Source organism: Lethenteron reissneri, chromosome 30 (assembly GCF_015708825.2).
Source record: "Lethenteron reissneri isolate LAM-NWPU_2019-01 chromosome 30, ASM1570882v1, whole genome shotgun sequence".
Lineage (NCBI taxonomy): Eukaryota > Metazoa > Chordata > Hyperoartia > Petromyzontiformes > Petromyzontidae > Lethenteron > Lethenteron reissneri.
Genome location: NC_083808.1, coordinates 4,383,519 through 4,401,525, shown reverse-complemented (window position 1 = coordinate 4,401,525; position 18,007 = coordinate 4,383,519). Strand labels below are relative to the sequence as shown.

The following is an 18,007-nucleotide window of genomic DNA, read 5'->3' as shown; positions in this document are numbered from 1 at the left end:
TTAATCATAATTATCAATGAGAAACATTCTGTGACAATCGTTTTTTGTGGAGATCGTGTAAGTAGTAGAATGTGTGTCGTGAAAGTAGGGTCTATCGACGGTGCGGCATACCCAATTGTTAAATGTCACATCACTCTCAAACACACGGGTGGTGCTGACGCACTAACACTTTGTACGCATGCTCATTGTTGGCACTTTTGTTGACGTAACGACTCCGTTAATTGCAGTGGCGGCTCCTGCAAAATCTCTCAGGGGGGGCAAATGTCTGGATGATTGATAAGGATAAGGTCCACTCATGCAATGGATAAATTAACAGCTTAAGCATGTAAAGGCAACTTCACTTCTTTAATATTAATTAAAAATAAAGTAACTCTTACAATACATCTTGTTTGTTTCTATACTCACTTATTACAATCCACTCAGTTTATTTTATTAAATATTCCACTAGGTGGCGACAAATAATATTGTTGACTGAAACGTGCTTACGTATGATGACGTAAGCACGTTAGTGCGAGCCCTCCCGGAAGCCATAGAGAATGCATTGCAGCGCCCGCCGTTCGAAAAAAAACATCTTTGAATGTAAGTCTATGGGGCCATAAGCTTAGGTTTTTTCGGTAAAGTCACGTAGGTACGTAGGTACGTGACTTTACCGAAAAAACCTAAGATTATGAATCCTTGCAGTCACGAAAGCTTCAAATCTAGAATCTATGGGGCCACTCGGGGCGATTCTCAGCCGGAGTGAAATCGCCCAAAAAGAGGCGGTACTCCACAGAACGTGACATGACGCTGATTGGACTATATCCAGAGGCTGCAGTGACGGCTAGCGTGACTCTGTGGTTCAATGACATTGGTGGTGCGTCGCCCAATCGCCCTAATGAAGAAACCGCCCCTGGTTAATTGGCTGTGTCGGGTGGAGGAGGGTTTACGACAAACGTTTTAAAATCAACTCAATCATAACGTTGGTCGCGAAAGCCCACGAGTTAAATTCTACAATTTATGCAAAAAAAAATCAAAGCAAACGTGTGAGGTGCTTTATTTAATCCTTTATATTAAGTTTGCTTGCTTGCTTGCGTGCTTGCTTGCTTACGACCGTGCAAATCTTTCGGTCGTTTTTTAACCCACTTCCCGTGATCCAATCGAGCTGACATTTTGCACACAGACCTGTTGTGCGTGACAATTAATTTTCGTGAAAAATTTGTCCAAAATTTGACACTAGGGAATTTTTTTAAAATATTTAATTACCAATTGCTTAATGGTGCCAGACAATCATCTGACCCATAGGTGGCAGCCATCTCAAGCCAGAGGACGAGAGGACTCTAGCCGCCACGCATATAAAGGATTTATAGTGAAAAGCTTTGTTTTTTACGGGTTAATTTTTTTTCCCTGAACGTGGAAGGGTGACCGTGTGTTACCAAACACGTGATTACCAGAGGGTAACCAGAGGCCCTGGTTTGCCCATATTCTGGTACAGGGAAATTTAATTTTCAGGTCCATACGGCGTACAACAGTTTCAAAACGGGCACACATTTGTAGAGTTCGTGTCTCTCCCCTGAGGTGGGACTTTGTAGGATGAACGTTCTCCCGGAAGAGGCAGATGCATCTTCCAGAAGAGTTAGAGAGATCTGCCAGAAGAGTTAGAGACAGCTTCCAGAAGAGGCAGAGTCATCTTCCAGAAGAGGTGGAGACCTCTTCTTGGTTCTTTCGGTAAAGTCACGTAGAAGGGAAGTAATAAAATAATAAAAATAAAACATAATAAAATAAGATAATTCTCACGACGTTTCGGCTACAACGCAAGCAGCCGTCTTCAGGTGAAGAAGGTGGAGACCTGCCAGAAGTGCTCGAGTCTTCTTCCGGAAGTGCCAGTGTCACCTTCCAGAAGAGGCAGAGTCATCTTCCAGAAGAGGCAGAGTCAACTTCCAGAAGAGTTATAGACATCTTCCAGAAGAGGCAGAGTGATCTTCCAGAAGAGGCAGAGATTTCTTCCAGAAGAGGCGGAGATCTGCCAGAAGTGCTAGAGTCTTCTTCCGGAAGTGCCAGTGTCATCTTCCAGAAGAGGCAGAGTCATCTTCCAGAAGAGGCAGAGTCATCTTCCAGAAGAGGCAGAGTCATCTTCCAGAAGAGGCAGAGTCATCTTCCAGAAGAGGTGGAGACCTGCCAGAAGTGCTAGAGTTTTCTTCCGGAAGTGCCAGTGTCATCTTCCAGAAGAGGCAGAGCATTCCAGAAGAGGCACAGTCATCTTCCAGAAGAGTTAGAGACATCTTCCAGAAGAAGCAGATTATCTTCCAGAAGAGGCAGAGTTATCTTCCAGAAGAGGCAGAGTCATCTTCCAGAAGAGGCAGAGTCATCTTCCAGAAGAGGCAGAGTTTTCTTCCAGAAGAGGCAGAGTCATCTTCCAGAAGAGGCAGGGTCATCTTCCAGAAGATGCAGAGTTATCTTCCAGAAGAGGCAGAGTCATCTTCCAGAAGCAGTAGATCTCTGCCGGAAGACGCGGCCGAGGCAGCCACTCTACTGTACATGGGGGTTCCACTGTAAGGCGCTAATTAATAATTATCGTCAATTAACCCGAGCTGACCTCTGCTGTCGTCGTCGTCGTCAACATCAACAACAACATCAGCGGCATCGTTGTCACGGTAGGCGCATGGTCACGCGAAACAAAGCGGTCTGTTCGACAGTAAGTGCTACCCACTGCCCGAGGCCCACAGTACGTGGCCTATCTATCCGAGTTGCCGTTAATCTCACTTTGATACAAATTATAATCGATTTATTTTATTCAGATTACCTTATACTATAGTCGTTTTTCCCTCGGTAGAGGTCGTGATAAGATGATTTACTATGCGCTTGGTTCAAAGCTTTACTTCCCGGTTCAAATTCTTTCGAAATGCCGCAAGAGTTGTTTTATTGTAGAGTAATTATTTTACGTGTGCCTGTTGTATAATTATAGCATTGTTAAATATGTATATTGTCATATTATTATAATTTATTTTTGGAGTGTTTATTAATGTCATTGTATCGCTGGAAGCATAATAAATGCACTATTAAGAGCGCACAATATAACTGCTATAGTTACGTGTATTGTGCTGAAGTATTGATTTTCACTCGTAACTGCTGCTTCTACAGCTGTCTAATAATATAGATCCATTTGACACTCCACTGCTGGATGAAGGCCTCCCCCACGCCATGTTGATCATCAGAGGGTTGTTTGACCATACTTCACCACGCTGGTCATTGCGGGTTGGTGGACAGGGGAGCGCAGGAGCGGGTGAGGTATCACTTGGATCTGATGTTAGCCGTGACAGGGAATTTAGCTCAAGTTCGTACTGCAGTGCGCTAACCACTGAGCCGCCGCTCCACTTTAACCCGAGATGTTAACTACTTCGCCTGGTATACAGGAGGTCGTGGGTTTGATCCCGATACTGACGCCTGCTGCTGTATATTTCGAGTTTGTGGTGTCTCTCTTTCTCTCACCGTGTTCGCGTGGAATTTTTTTCTAGGTCCTCCGGTTTTTCCCTCCACATTTAAAATCAAACGTGCGTTTAGAGTGGCTGCTTTACATTTGCACGTTATAAGCCACTTAATTGTGCTATCATATGTGGCCAGGTCGCTTCTGAAAAAGAGCTATACATGAATAACTCAGTGGAGCCTTACCTGGTAAAATAAACATAGTTTAGTTTGTATTTTAACTGCCACTTAATCAACCACAGTGTTGGAATACATTCACGGACCCGGTACATTTGTGTACGTCAATTGTCGAACAATTGACGCACAATTGTAGCAGACGGAAGGAATCAATGTTGAGGTGTGGTCATGTTGACAGTAGTGGCCGTTGATAACCTGTTGACTTTGTACAACCCTCTTGTAAATTTCACAACAACTTAGCGCGGCCCTCCTCACCCTCTGGGATTATTTGACTTCATATCGGGCCGGTCGGTGCGGGTTCGTGAAGCTATGGGGCATAGACATGTGAGCAGAGTAATAGAGTCACAACGATCTATGTTGCTGCACGGCTGTTTGCTGTCCACTTTGCTCCGCAGCCTATAACCCCTTTTATGCACGGTGGTTGCCTATCCAAGCACTATACAGGCTCAACCTGGTGGGATTGGGTAAAGTGTGGCTTAGTCATATTGCATGCCTCTGTGGTAGAGTTTAACAAAAAATAAGTAATATTTAAAAGCACTTTTTTTTAAACACGCTTTAATAAAATGTACCATACTAGTAATGGAAAGACTCCAAGTTTGCAGTCGATACCACATTGGGAAGTGGGTTAAAATTGAGTTACAAGATTTGAGGATACAACGACAACAACAGACAGAGTGAGTTAAATAAAAGCGTGTAAAAATACAATTGCGTAAACAATAGCTGTGGTTTCGTGGTTTTCAGATTCCTATCAATATCCCACATAAATTAATCAGCTGTAGATATTTCTGCAAGGCTGCGCGTGTCAAGGGATTAGCAGCGCATTTAGTTGAACGATTGATGTGCTTCAGGTTCGTTTTACATTACATCTATTGGCTAAACGTCACCGTTCATAACTCTTTTTCACAGACCAGCGCATCTACTTTGTTAGAGAGTGACTGGCAGGAGCGCATTTTTTTTACAGAAATTCTTATAATATCCCTTAAGTGATTGTATTTTTCCTAGACATTCGTTGCACTTTTCTTTAAAAAAAATGTTTTTATTAAAAATTAAGTCTAATATTTTATATACTTTGTGGTTGTGCTAATGAGACCATCATTTTAGGACTTGGTTAAATCATGGGTGACTGAAACCCATGTTTGAGCCTGGGATCTTAACGGTGCCGACTCCGTATTTCTGTCCTGAGCCATCCAGCCACCTCTGTTCATATTCACCTTTTTATCACCGAAATAACGCGTTTTGCATTTTCAGTCGCAAAGGAACCTTGGGGCCACCACGCGATCATGGTGGACTGAAGCCGCCGAATCTTAAAAACGAATTAAACAACAACAAAAGACCCCTCCAACACAACCACAGCAACAAAAAGCACACCAGCAGCCAAAGTGAGGGCACCTCACGGACGCGGGTTATGCAATCTGGATCGCCGCTAAGCCACCGCAGCTGGCGTCCATGTTGCGGTCTCCCCGCTACCTGGTCAGCCACTGCCTGCGCGCCCTCATGACCAAGCTGCAGGACGCAACGCCTGGCATGGCGGCAGCGGGCGGCGACGACGGCGGCGCGGGCCGAGCTGGCAGTGGCGACGCGGCAGGAATGCGCGCGTCGGTGCGGTACCTGGGCCTCCTGGCTGACGTGACGCTGCTGGTTGCCGTGTGCGTGGGGCTGTTTGCGCGCTGGGAGCGCACGGACAACGCGCTGCTGCTCGTGCTGTTCGTGCTCGGCCTGCTCGTGCTGGCGCTCGCGTGCGTGCTCTGCTACTACTTCTCCATGGAGCGTGCCGGCGGGAGCCTCGCTAACCTGTGGTTCGGCTTCCTGCTTGGCCTGCTGGCGCTGCTGGACACCAAGGACGCGGCGCTGGACGTGAAGGAGGAGGCCACGAGGTAAGAACGGCGGAGCCGGATGTGCCTCGCTGTGCCGCCCCATCGCCCCAACTATTTTTGTCGCGTTCTAACACGGGTTGAATTTATTTTTTCAAATACATTTTATGTCGGGCACTTACAGAAGGGGGCATACACGGAGGGTGAATGTGGCGGGAGGGGGGGGAACGGATAATGAGCTGGGTTAGGTCCTCTGGGTTGACAGTTCCCCTTATATGGGGAGGGTCAATGCAGAGGGCTAACTCAGGTTGTGAGCGATAATGTATTAGCTTTGTCCGTCTATCCCTTCTGCCTATCCGTCTATCTGGGGGGGGGGGGGTCACGATAACTCTTGTAAAGATGATCAAATATCAATGCTGTCTTGGGATGTCATCTGTACCATAAATGTATCGAGCATAGGAACTGGTTTTAGTTCATGAATTGATGCATCTTTACATATTTAGTATTTCCCTCCTGTACTGTCATTAATGTACGATGTCGTCAGCCTAGTCTTTTAATTGACACGTAGTGAGCATCGCAAGGCCATCCACGTCAAGTAAAATGTGCACAAAGTAATGTCTTTAAAATTTAATAGTGCTGTGGTTAGCCTCATGATGCCAATGTTTTGATTAATTATACATACAGTATACGCTTGTTTGAATAAATACATAAAAAATGTGCAACGCCCACAAGGCAAACATAACTTCAAATACTTGCCACGTATGTGATGTTAACGTGTTGAGCTCTGCATATGCAGTGAGCATGGAGGACACACCTGCCCTATAAGTTGGGACACATAAGGCGTAATGGCTGGCAACTGAGAATGGGGAAGCTTTCTTCAAGCAATCTAACGACAGAGTGACTCACGATGAAAGTTGAATTTAAGCTTTGAAAATGTTCTACTCTTAGCTTGGTGCTCTCTTCAAGTGTCGTACCTCACTTCGATCCTTTGCTGGATAAAGGCTTTCCGTACACTACGTCAGCCAGCGGTTGTTTGGCTCTACTTTACTCTACTTCACCACGCTGGCCAGTGTACGACGGGTTTTGAGAAGGGTGGGCCCAGACCAGGTTCAGATATCAATCGTCGCTGATGTTAGCCATGGCCAGGAATCGAACCCCAGTGGCCGGCTTTTATAGTGCAAGTGTGGTAATAATTACACCTGCTGTACATTAATCTGTATGAAACACTGCAATTGTGTGTAGCCTTGCAGCTCATTAAAATTGAGCAACAAAGATACGATCATTGTTATAAGCAACATGTTAAGGCTCCCTGCATTCACTCGTCCACGATGACCAGTGTGGGCCACTGAAGGTGAGTCAACATTGGGAGATCGAGAAGGAAAATACAACAATCGATGTCTCTGCACCACCTTCCACATTTCCACGCAACCTATGACATCCTGCTTGTGCATGGTGATCACCCAGGCCAGCGCTATACAGGCTCCACCCAATTTAAAGCTTTCGTGACTGCAGGGATTCATCTTCTTGGTTCTTTCGGTAAAGTCACGTAGAAGGGAAGTAATAAAATAATAAAAATAAAACATAATAAAATAATTCTCATGACGTTTCGGCCACAACCCATAAATATGCTAAATACCTCTTGATATGCAAATTATTTTGTCAAGGCGCCCTTTCCCTCCCATCCAACCCAGCTTAAATATATGCTCCAAGCATGGTGCTGTTTCATTCAGACGCTATCGCCTCGACAGACCTGGTTTTCACCTGAGGACGGCTGCTTGCGTTGTGGCCGAAACGTCGTGAGAATTATTTTTATTATGTTTTATTTTTATTATTTTATTACTTTCCTTCTACGTGACTTTACCGAAAGAACCAAGAAGAAGGCTCCACCCAGTTTAGCCAATAACCCCCGCAACCTGTATGGCATGGGGGAAGGCCCTCATCCAGCAGTGGATTGACCAAAGGGCTGGACATGTACAAAGCAGCATTGTTGCACAAACGTTGCTCTGTTTTAACTTCAACTCGGAGCTGCTCCTGTGGGCAAAACATTTACAGTCAACTCTTGATTATCCTGGGCATAGCCAGGAGAGCTGTTGCTCGAAAAAAATATACAGATATTGAAAAAGATAAGTAAATGACATGGCATCAGGGTTAAAACAGAGAATGTGTCGTATGTTTCTATTTCCTCTTAATGTAACAGGTTTACTTGTTGACGCGGGCACTGAGTCATTGGCCCATTCACAAGTGAGGTACAACTAAATAGAGAACCAGCGCAGCACGTGAAGGGTGCTCCAAATGAGCATGGTTAATCTGCAACCCGGCTAATAGAGAAGGTTTAACGACATGCATGTCATGTGATCGGCACATTACATATACATTGCTCTTACCTTCGTTCAGACCACTACCACAAGAGTGGAATGTGGCTCTGCGATTGTTTCAACCAGTGGTTCTCAACTTTTGTTTGGCTACTGTAACCCCGTGTTGAATTTTGTTTCAACCCAACATGTTTCTGAGAAATGAAGGTATGAATAATTCACATCAGTATGTTTTTAACCAATTGTCAATTTAGCTAATTATCCGAACTAGCTAGTAGACACTCGTTGCACGAGTTAATTTGTTTGGGCCTGTTAGTTACTCTTGGAAACCACATTGTTCGCGATCAATGAGTTTCTAAATGTCTGTTATATCGTTCTATGTTACCTTATGGATTTAAATGTTACCGTAGTTATTTTATATTGCCAGATTCAAACACCAATGACTCATGTTTGATATAATTTCACACATTTATAAATCACCTCGCGTACCCCCTGGGACATTGCCACTTACCCCTAGGGGTCCACGTAACCCCGGTTGAGAACCACTGGTTTCAGCCACCAACTCATATCTGTTAGTATTTGTTTCCAGCCTGTACACGTTCCACCGTTGTGATGGGTTTTCCCATCATTTGCAGATGTTGTTGGATGTAGGCCAATCGAGAGTTGACTGCAACGGAATACATTCATAGTGGGTAAAGAGGCCTGTTAAGAGTGCATTCACAAGTAGTTCCGCAATGCCATCTTTGGGCGCCAGTCTCCAACAGAGCTCTCCACTACTCGCTGCCAGAGCTCCATTTAGAGACATCTTTGACTTGAGGCACAGAGCTAACAGTGCCATCGTTACATAATTCGGAGCCAAAAAAAAAAGTTCAAACAACAAGCTGCACTCCCGTGAGCCGCTTTGAGCACGGCACCAACAAACAGGCCTTCCGCTGACGTTCGTCCGCCACCGCTGTTCCCCAGGTACCTGCTGCTGACCAGCGTGGCCCTCAAGCTGCTGTGGGCCCTAGTGGAGCGCGTCTGCGGCTACACTCGCCGCACGCCGACGCTTGTCACTGGCGCCGAGCTGCTGCAGCTGCTCGGCTTCTCGGTGGCGAGCACGGCCATGCTGGCGCCGCAGTGCGCCAACGTGGTGCTGCTTGCGTGCGCCGTTGGCCTCTGCATCGCCGACCTGCGCATGAAGTCTTTCTTGGCGCCCCTCAACCTGGTGGCGTTCAGCCTGCTCACGGCGCTGCTCTTCTTCCCGTCGCTGGGCGTCTCCGTGAACCCGTACGCGTTGGGCTGCTTCTTTGGCCGCCTCGTAGCCGGCCCACTGCTCGATCTGTACTTCTGCGGCCTGTCGGTGACGGAGCGCTGGCAGCCGTACCTGCAGGTGATTGCCCGGCGCTTGCCGGTGCCCTCCCCGTTCAAGCCTGCAGTGCCGCTAATACCGATTTAGAGGTTGAATTATTTCACCCACGGTTGCGATTCGATGAGTTGTCGCTAGTCAGGGTCGTGATTGGATATAGCAATGGTGTTTTACTTATCTATCAATCTTTAATCAAACAATCTTTTTTTAGGTATCGTGGCCGTCACAACAAATCGTTACAAGGCGCTTCAGAAATACAACAGTAACAGTAATATATAAGCAATAAAAACGGTCAGTAATTATTCAGAAGAAGATCAATAAAAGCATTTCATCTAGAGATCAATACAAATGCAATGCAATATAGGGTAAACACATTACAATGTCAACATAATGGTTATAAAATTGTGTCTTCAATAGGATGATGGTGAATGTTGCTGCCACTAGTAGCCTTAGGCGCCACATGAAACCATTACAGTTAACTGTGAATGGCAAGTGCTGCAGAATCAATTGTTTTGCAGTTCTCCCCAACTTCAGACCACACTGACCAGTGTCCTGAAGTATGGTCAAATATGATGTCCCGAAAGGCATGGGAAGGCCCTCACCCAGCATTGGATTAACACAATGAACAGTACATGCGCTGGAGGTATAACCATTTGTTAATTTCCCTATGGGTTTTTAAGTTCAGAATACATGCGTAACATGTGTGCGCGCGTCAGGATTGATCTTATTGGATTTTTTATGCTCCATTCTTCAACCAAGGAGACTGAGCAATGAGCTCCCTTCAGTGGCAGTGGCTAGCCAGTCGCTGACGATGATGATCATAAATGCTGCGATCTATAGGTCCAACTTTTCTGCTCCTAGCTTCATGTTAAATGCTGGAACGTTTTTGAATGTGTCCATCTCCGCTGCTTATGTTAAACGGGGCAACAGATATAAAGCATTGTTGTGAAGCAACATTATTAGACGAAATTTGTAACACTTAACAAACGCTTCAGGCCGGTCCTATGGGAGATGCAAGTCGTGTAATATTCACGCTTTGCCGTTCGCCACTTGCACCGGGAATGTTTGGTTGGTGCCGTGCTCAAAGCGGCTCACGGGAGTGCAGCTTGTTCTGTTTTAACTTTTTGACTCCAAATTATGTAACGATGGCTTTGTTAGCTCTGTGCCTGAAGTCAAAAACGTCTCTAAATGGAGCTCTGGCAGCGAGTATTGGAGAGCTCTGTTGGAGACTGGTGCCCAAAGATAACATTGCGGAACTAATCGTGAATGTAACAGGCTTCTTTACCCACTAAGCGCGCAACTTTGAAATGCCCTGAGAAGTGTCGCACGTCATTAAAACCAACATATTCATTTCTCAGAAATGGACGAAGCCAAATTTAGTGAAATCTGTGTGACGTTTTTCTACATGTAGTTATTGGCGATCAGCCCGGGACCATCAACTCGCGACACTCGAGAACCCAGTCTGTTCACGGGCGGCTGATGGCTCGGTGCTTTTTTGTTCTTCCCACCCCGCACCTCCGAATAGCACGGTTAACTACGTACGGTGCAAAAGAAGTTCTCAATACAACGTACACACAAAACATCATCTCGCCGAGCCACTGGACCGCCCCAGTGCGCGAAACTTCCTGATGTGTTTCGATTTAAAGCTTTCGTGACTGCAGGGATTCATCTTCTTGGTTCTTTCGGTAAAGTCACGTAGAAGTAGACAGACAGAGTCTGTCTCCTCGACAGACCTGCTCTCCACCTGAAGACGGCTGCTTGCGTTGTGGCCGAAACGTCGTGAGAATTATTTTATTATGTTTTATTTTTATTATTTTATTATTTTCCTTCTACGTGACTTTACCGAAAGAACCAAGAAAATTAATTCCTGATGCGTGTCCGTGGATGCGACGCCCCCCTCCCCCCCAACCATAGATGCGCAACAGCTTGCGTCGCCTCTCGGTGCTGGCACTGGCTGCGACCGAGCTGTTCTTCCTGGCGCTGTCGGCCTGCGCTCTCGCCGACCTGCACCGCTGGTACATCGTCATCCCGGGCTTCGTGGTGTTTGGCATCCTGTGGCTGGGCTGCCACCTGGCGCTGGTGGCGTCGCTCTGGGCCTTCCACAACAAGCTGACGGACTGCCTGGGCGCGTACACGCTGCTGCGCGCCAGCGGCAAGGGGCTCGACGGCGTGATGGCATCGCGTGGCATGCGTCACTTCTGCCTGGTGGCCGAGCGCCTGGTGTTCGGGGCCCTCATGTCCACCTCTCTGCTGGGGGCCGTGTGCTGGCAGGTAAAGGGGAGATGTGGTGGTCGGGTTGCGCTGTGATACATTTTTATGCAGTTTGCAAATTGTTAATGTGTTTCGTTTCACGGACAGAACCAATGTACTGAACTGGAACTGCTTTTTTGTGTTTGGTTGTCCTTCCCCACGCACCTCCGATTAGCACGGTTGGCTACGTACGGTGCGAAATAAGTTGTACATGAATGTAATGGGGTTGTTGCCCGCGGTGTAACGGTTAGCATGCTGGACTTGCAATTTAAGGTCGCCGATTCGATTTGATCTGCCGACTCAGCAGTTGCAGCAATGGTGCAAGTTTCTTAAATTCCCTCCCCTTCCCGCCTCTGTCCACCGAGCAGTACGAATGGGTGTGCCACAGTCAATTGGCAGGTCACGTGTGGTGGGGTAAAGTGTGGGTAGAGTAGGCCAAATACCTCTAGAGCTCCCTGCAGTGGAGGCCTTTCCATCAGCAGTGGTGCGAGTAGGTAGATGCAAGGGCGGCATCTTTACCCGTTTGCAACCTAAATAATGTATATTATCTAATAATATGGGGCATATGTTCTTCTAACTGGAAAACATCAGATTTTGAATACTGAGAGCCGTCATTGAAGGTAGATGAGGATCATTTGAGAACAGGTGAGAGTGCTTTTGTACATTTGTATTTTAACTTGGTTAGAAAAAGCGAAATACCAACGTGAATAAATAACAAAAGTTTTCTACCAGTGCATTTTTATTCTTATTCTTGGTTCTTTCGGTAAAGTCACGGAGAAGGGAAATAATAAAATAATAAAAATCAAACCTAATAAGATAAAATTCTCACGACGTTTCGGCCACAACGCGGGCACAGGACGGCTGCTTGCGTTGTGGCTGAAACGTCGTGAGAATTTTATCTTATTATGTTTTCTTTTTATTATTTCCCTTCTACGTGACTTTACTGAAAGAACCAAGAATATGAATCCATGCAGTCACGAAAGCTTTAAATCGAAACCAGTGCATTGTCGTATCGCAGGACCGTGAGAGGTGGCGACTGCTTGTGGAGGCCTTCATCCAGCAGTGGATAGTGTCTGATGACAATGTAGATGATAAGACGCAGCAACTAGATTTCTCATGAGAGTTACAAACTGAGCTGGGCCATTCGATGTCGCTTCTTGAAAGTAGCGGGCAACCTATTTTGGTTGCCTCTTTTTTTTTTTTATAGAACTGCAAATGTGAGTTTAAATGTGGCGGTGGTGGTGTGTTTGCGGTGGCATGGCATTGCAGGCACACAACGGCACTTTCATGGCTGCTTTCCTGATCATCCTGCCGCTGGAATCGCTCCTCTTTGGCCTCTTCCACGAGCTTGGCAGCTGCCTCGGGGGAACCTGTGTGGGTTACGCACTCATCATCCCGACTGCCTACTGCAGGTACTGTATTAATTCTAGATTTTAAGCTTTCGTGACTGCAAGGATTCACACTCTTAGGTTTTTTCGGTCGAGTCACGTAGGTAAAAAGAAATAATACAAATGTAATAATACAAATAATAGAAATAATAATAGAAATGAAATAATTATTTTAATAAAATAAATATTTTATTTCAATTACTATTAAAATAAATATTTTTATAACGTAATTATTTTATTTCTATAATTTTTTTACTTTTTTTTTTTTACCTACGTGACTTTACCGAAAAAAAGCCTAAGAGTAGCTACTGTATTACTCGTGGTTCTCTCTTTTGTTTATGAATATTCAAACTGTCGCCCTAATGTCAACAAAGTAGAGAGAGCTGTTGTTTACACCCACTTCAAACAATAGCGTCATTCACAACGCTGTTCTCACAACGCTAATTATATACAAGGGCCAAATACAATGGACAGCTACTCCCGAGCAAAATAAAAACCCTCAGAAAAAAATGAAAAAGCAAATCAAGAAATGGCTCAAAAACAAAATGCACACACAACAAAACAAAGTAATCACAACAGAGAAGTTAGTCCGTTAGGTCTTCGCATACCAGACCACAATCCCAACTTGTCTCACTCAAGCCGGGAAACCTTCACAGGATGGGGCGGTGGAGTGCCAAAAGTTTAATTTATACCGATCGGTGAAAGGTCCAATTCATCAGCATATGCCTGGATGAATAAAAAGGTCTTTAGTTTATATTGAACAATGTGATGGAGTCGATTTGTCGGATGTGGAGTGGGAGGGTATTGCAGACTTGGGGCTGCGAATGAGAAAGCTCATCCACTCTTTGTTGAGAAGTTGACATGGAGCCTCTGCTCAAAAGCAACACTTCTTATGGCAATTTCCTTTTTTTTTTGACCTCGAGATCCCTTTGCCGCATTCATAAGGCCCAACATTGTGCAATGTTAGTTGGTGATGGAGTGGGCTTGGTGACATGAACATCATGAGCCATGTCATAATGGGCGTCGCTTTTAGGAGGTTTCCGACCTTCGAGAGGCAGAATGTCGGGGCGTCCAGAGCAAAAGTAGTCGTTGACGATTCTTAGTCTATTATTCGTCACCAGCTGTGTTGACGACCGACAACTTCTAATCCCCCCCGTAACCTCCTTTGGTTCCGTGCGTGCGCCAGCCCGGACGGGCAGCCTCTGCTGCTGCCGCCTGAGCTGGTGGAGAGCCTGAACGTGCGCTCGACGGGCACGCTGCACACGGTGCAGCGTTTCTTTGCGCACCACATGGTGGAGACGTTTGGCTGCGACTACTGCACGAGCGGCCTCACGCTCGAGTACCTGCAGGCGAAGCTGCGCACCTTCTTCGACATGCGCACGCAGGACGGGCCGCGGCACGACACTTACATCCTCTACTACAGCGGGCACACGCACAGCACGGGAGACTGGGCGCTGGCAGGTGAGTTTCCCGACGACGTGGTGTGCCATGATGATGATGATGTTGTAGGTCAGGGGGTCGGCAAACTGCGCCTCCGGAGCCGCATGCGGCTATTTAAGGACTGTTGTTGTTTTGTTACCGTCTCGGTGCTGCTCTTGAAATATTTTTTTGTTACCGAATTCGAAAAAAAAATGGCTCTTGTTATTTTGGTTGCCGGGACCCCTGTTGTAGATGATTCAGCGAACTGATTTAAAATTAATTCGGGCGACTCGGAGGTCGGAGAGATGAGCTGGCACTGCTCCTGGGACCTGGGTTTGAAGCTGGATTTCAGCTGCCGATGTTTTAAATCTGGTTCTCAAGGTGTAGACGATTGCTGCCGTGGTGTAATGGTTTAGCGCACAGGACTTATCAGAGATCGCCGGTTCTCTGTGTTCTCCTGGCACGGCAGTCGAAATAATGGGTAGGTTTTTTAAAATCCCACTACCTCTTTCCACCCAGCGACATAAATGATGGATACGCCAGTCACTAGGCAGGTCATCTGTGGTGGGGTAAGGTGTGTGCAATGTTTTTTGTAATGTTTTGGCTCAAGGCTGCCTTGCCCCAACAACTTTGTGGGCAGTGCAACAAAATCCACTGTTGTTGTTGTGTACTGCTATGCTACCGTGTATATCCTGCACGCCTTGACCAACCTGTGTCGATCGGCGCCGTGAACTAGTTCAAATAAACCCTCACGACCCACGCTGTATAGGGAGGCCGTCATCCAGCGGTGGATATTCTGCAGGGGGAGAATCTCTGAAGCTGGAGACCCTGCTCGAGTGGTGGAAGGAGCGGAGCGGGCCCCACCCGTGTCGCCTCATCGTGGTGCTCGACTGCGAGAGCGGCGCCCAGTGGGCACGCGATGTGCGTCGCCTCGCCGGCCCGCAGGGCTTCGTCGCCGTGCAGGCGGCCGTCATCTTCCGGACGGCGAGCGACGCGGACGCGGTCGTGACGATGGACGGCGCGGGCGCCTCGCTCCCGGGCGAGTTCACGCGCCGCTGGGTCGACTTCAACTGCGGCGGCGGCGCCGCCACGTGGGAGGAGAAGTGCGGCAGCGCGGGCGCCGTCTACGGCGTGTCCTCCTCGTGGGGCGACTACCGCATGCGGGTGCCGGAGGACGCCGCCGCCGGATCGGCGTACTTCCCGCGCCCGCTCAGGCCGCTGGTGCGAGCGGCGTCGTGCGCCTGCTGCGACCGGCTGGGCGGCTTCGGCCTGGGGCTGGGCCTGGGCGTGCTGTGCGAGGTTTGCTCGCGTTGCTTCCGGCGCATCAAGCTGCGCTGGTTCCCGCCGGCGGCGCTCGACACGGGACATGGCTTCAAGCTCGTCAAGTCGTGAGCGTGCAATTTTTAAGGAGGTCGTCGTCGTCACCGTCGTCGCGCGGCACCTGGCGTTATCAGGGAGCGGGGGGGGGGAGCACTTGGACACTGGTTACAAGCACGTTTTTTTTGTCACCGTGCCGGATTCATCTTTTTCTGTTTGCAGTTTTCATGTTGTCCGTCATTAATTCATGTTAAGAACATGATGTTCAGCTGCAAAAGAATCGGGGCTCTTCTACATTAGTCCTCTTCCATCCTTCCTCGCAAAGAATAAATTGGCCTGCACTTGTTTGTTCTGTACAAGTTTTAAGGAGTGAAGTCACCGAAGGGTTATCTTTTTAATGGAGTTGTTGGTATTTAAAATCGGCGCGTTTGTAATTTGCGTCTGTTGTGGTCTATGTTCAGACCCGCGGTCACGTCAACAGTGTGCTGCGTTAAGAAAATAAAAATTACGGAGGCCATCTCATTCAAATTAAGAAGGCAGGCTCAAGGCTTGTTTCATTGCATAGTTCCAGCGACTGCACTGCGGCACACATAAGCAGGACTAATTAAACACTTTCTTGTTTTTGCAAAGCCTTAGGTGTTGCACGTATCACACATTGCGTGGTTGGGTTTTTGTGTTTTGTATTATTCATTATATTCCTTTGTCCCCTGCACAATAATTACTATGACTGGTTTTTTGTTGCGGTTGCTTTTGTTGTTTTTTTTTGTAAGAATATGGTGGGGCTTTTATAAATCAAAATATACCACCAAATTGGTAAGTAGGTTTGCAACAAATGCTATCAGTTCCATTTTTTTGCCCGAGTTATAATTAATCTGACATTTGCCACTTTATTTCAAAATCATGTTACAATGCATCACTTTTTAGTGGCGTTAAATTAATCCACAATTGGTCATACCCTTACGTGAAAGCAGCCCTTTTCCCCGGCATTAACCTCTGATTAGCACGGTTAGCTACGTACGGCGCGAAAGAAGTTCAGCATGCATACATACATGCGTTAACACTAAGCGTTTGAGAAAATATATTTTACCGAAAATGCTTTCAGGATATTACGTTGTAGGGGCGATTAAACTTTTTTTAAAATACAATTTCAACTTGTGTTTGGCACCGAGGCTCCTTTTGTTAAGGCAAAAGTTCTGATGCATTTTAAAATCGCAAGTCAAAAGGCGGAAGCGTCACGCTGAATGTCATTAATATTCTTGCCATTGGATGTTTGCTACACGTAAAGGTTTTAATAGCACCACTTAGTTATTAATCAAAGTGCACTTGCCAGGAGATGTCTCACATTCCCATTAAATAATTATCATCTTTATACCAAACAAAATCCCAAGGCAAAAGTGAGGCTGTACAATGCGGCTTGCAAGCGATAGACTCCAAATTCTAAAAGTGCCAATATATATGAAAAAAAGATTCTTCACTCCATCGATGGAGGTTACTTTGTTTATATTTTTTACAATTATTTATCATTGATAAACGCACACGCCGCTCACATACATACTGATCCTGTCTTTAAACTGTGCATCTTGGGAACACAACTTGTCCACCGGTTGACCTCGTTTCTTCTTCAGGCCAAGTTTTTCCCCTTTTCCAACAAATAGCTCCTTTTGCACTGTGGTGAATGCCACCGACGAGGGGAGTGGCTCACTACCGTGTGGGGTTATTGACCGCTGCGTCTGCGCATGTCCCCCCCCCGCACCTCCAATAAGCTACGTACGGTGCGAAAGATGTTCAGCATACAGTACACACGTGATAAAACGTGGGTTGAGAACCGTCATTTAATCTGGCCCACGGCCACAGGGGCGAATGGCCTACCACTTGGAAGCAGCCCGAAAATATGTTTTAATGTTACTCTACTCCTCTTAAGTCAGGCTAATCGATAATTTAAACCTGGCTACAACACTTTCTAAATCTCGTGTACTCAGCCACAGTTATCGCAAGGGCCTCTTGCAGTGACGAGTGAATGAATCGTGCTTATGAGTTGACTGGCCGCCAAAGATATCTTAAAGTTGTACTCGGCCCTCGGTAAGGAAAAGGCTTCCCGCCCCTGCGTTAAAAGATCACGTTAAAGTCTCCTCTGGAGCAGGCCATAGTGTGACATGGTTGCTGGATAAGCCATGAAGGCATTCCCCCCCCCCCCCCCCCACCTTAAAAACAGGGCCTCCAGTCTAAACGTTGTGCAGTTGACCAAGCAGCACTTTGTAAAAAAATGTTTTTGACAAATACCCGTTTTGAAAAAGTGCTAAGGTTACAAAATTAATTTAACGAAATGTTCTCGGACTGGTTGGACTTGATGTGAGTTGAGCCTTCACGGTTTTGGATCTCATGTACCCGGTGTGTGTTGTGAATGGTTTGTGCCCTGGAATAAAGGTTACGGACAATGATTGCTTTTGTGGTATATTTTAAAATGTGCAAATGTGGTTAACATTGTAAAATATCCCATTCTTCTCTGTGGCTACGTTGTAATTGAAC

General features: G+C 46.6%; 1 protein-coding gene across 2 annotated transcripts; it reads left to right on the top strand.

The window, feature by feature from the left end:
- The first annotated feature begins 2,469 nt into the window (after positions 1-2,469).
- On the top strand, positions 2,470-17,919 carry TMEM168 (transmembrane protein 168). 2 transcript variants are annotated; one of them, XM_061562851.1, is made up of 7 exons: positions 2,470-2,630; positions 4,885-5,510; positions 8,723-9,131; positions 11,022-11,378; positions 12,627-12,769; positions 13,932-14,206; positions 14,967-17,919. In XM_061562851.1, exons 2-7 carry the CDS (start codon positions 5,083-5,085, stop codon positions 15,554-15,556), a joined length of 2,202 nt encoding a protein of 733 aa, XP_061418835.1. In that variant the 5' UTR covers positions 2,470-2,630; positions 4,885-5,082; the 3' UTR covers positions 15,557-17,919. The 2 variants fall into 2 exon arrangements, with proteins under 2 accessions (XP_061418835.1, XP_061418834.1); XM_061562850.1 differs by having other exon boundaries at positions 14,934-17,919.
- The last annotated feature ends 88 nt before the right edge of the window (positions 17,920-18,007 follow it).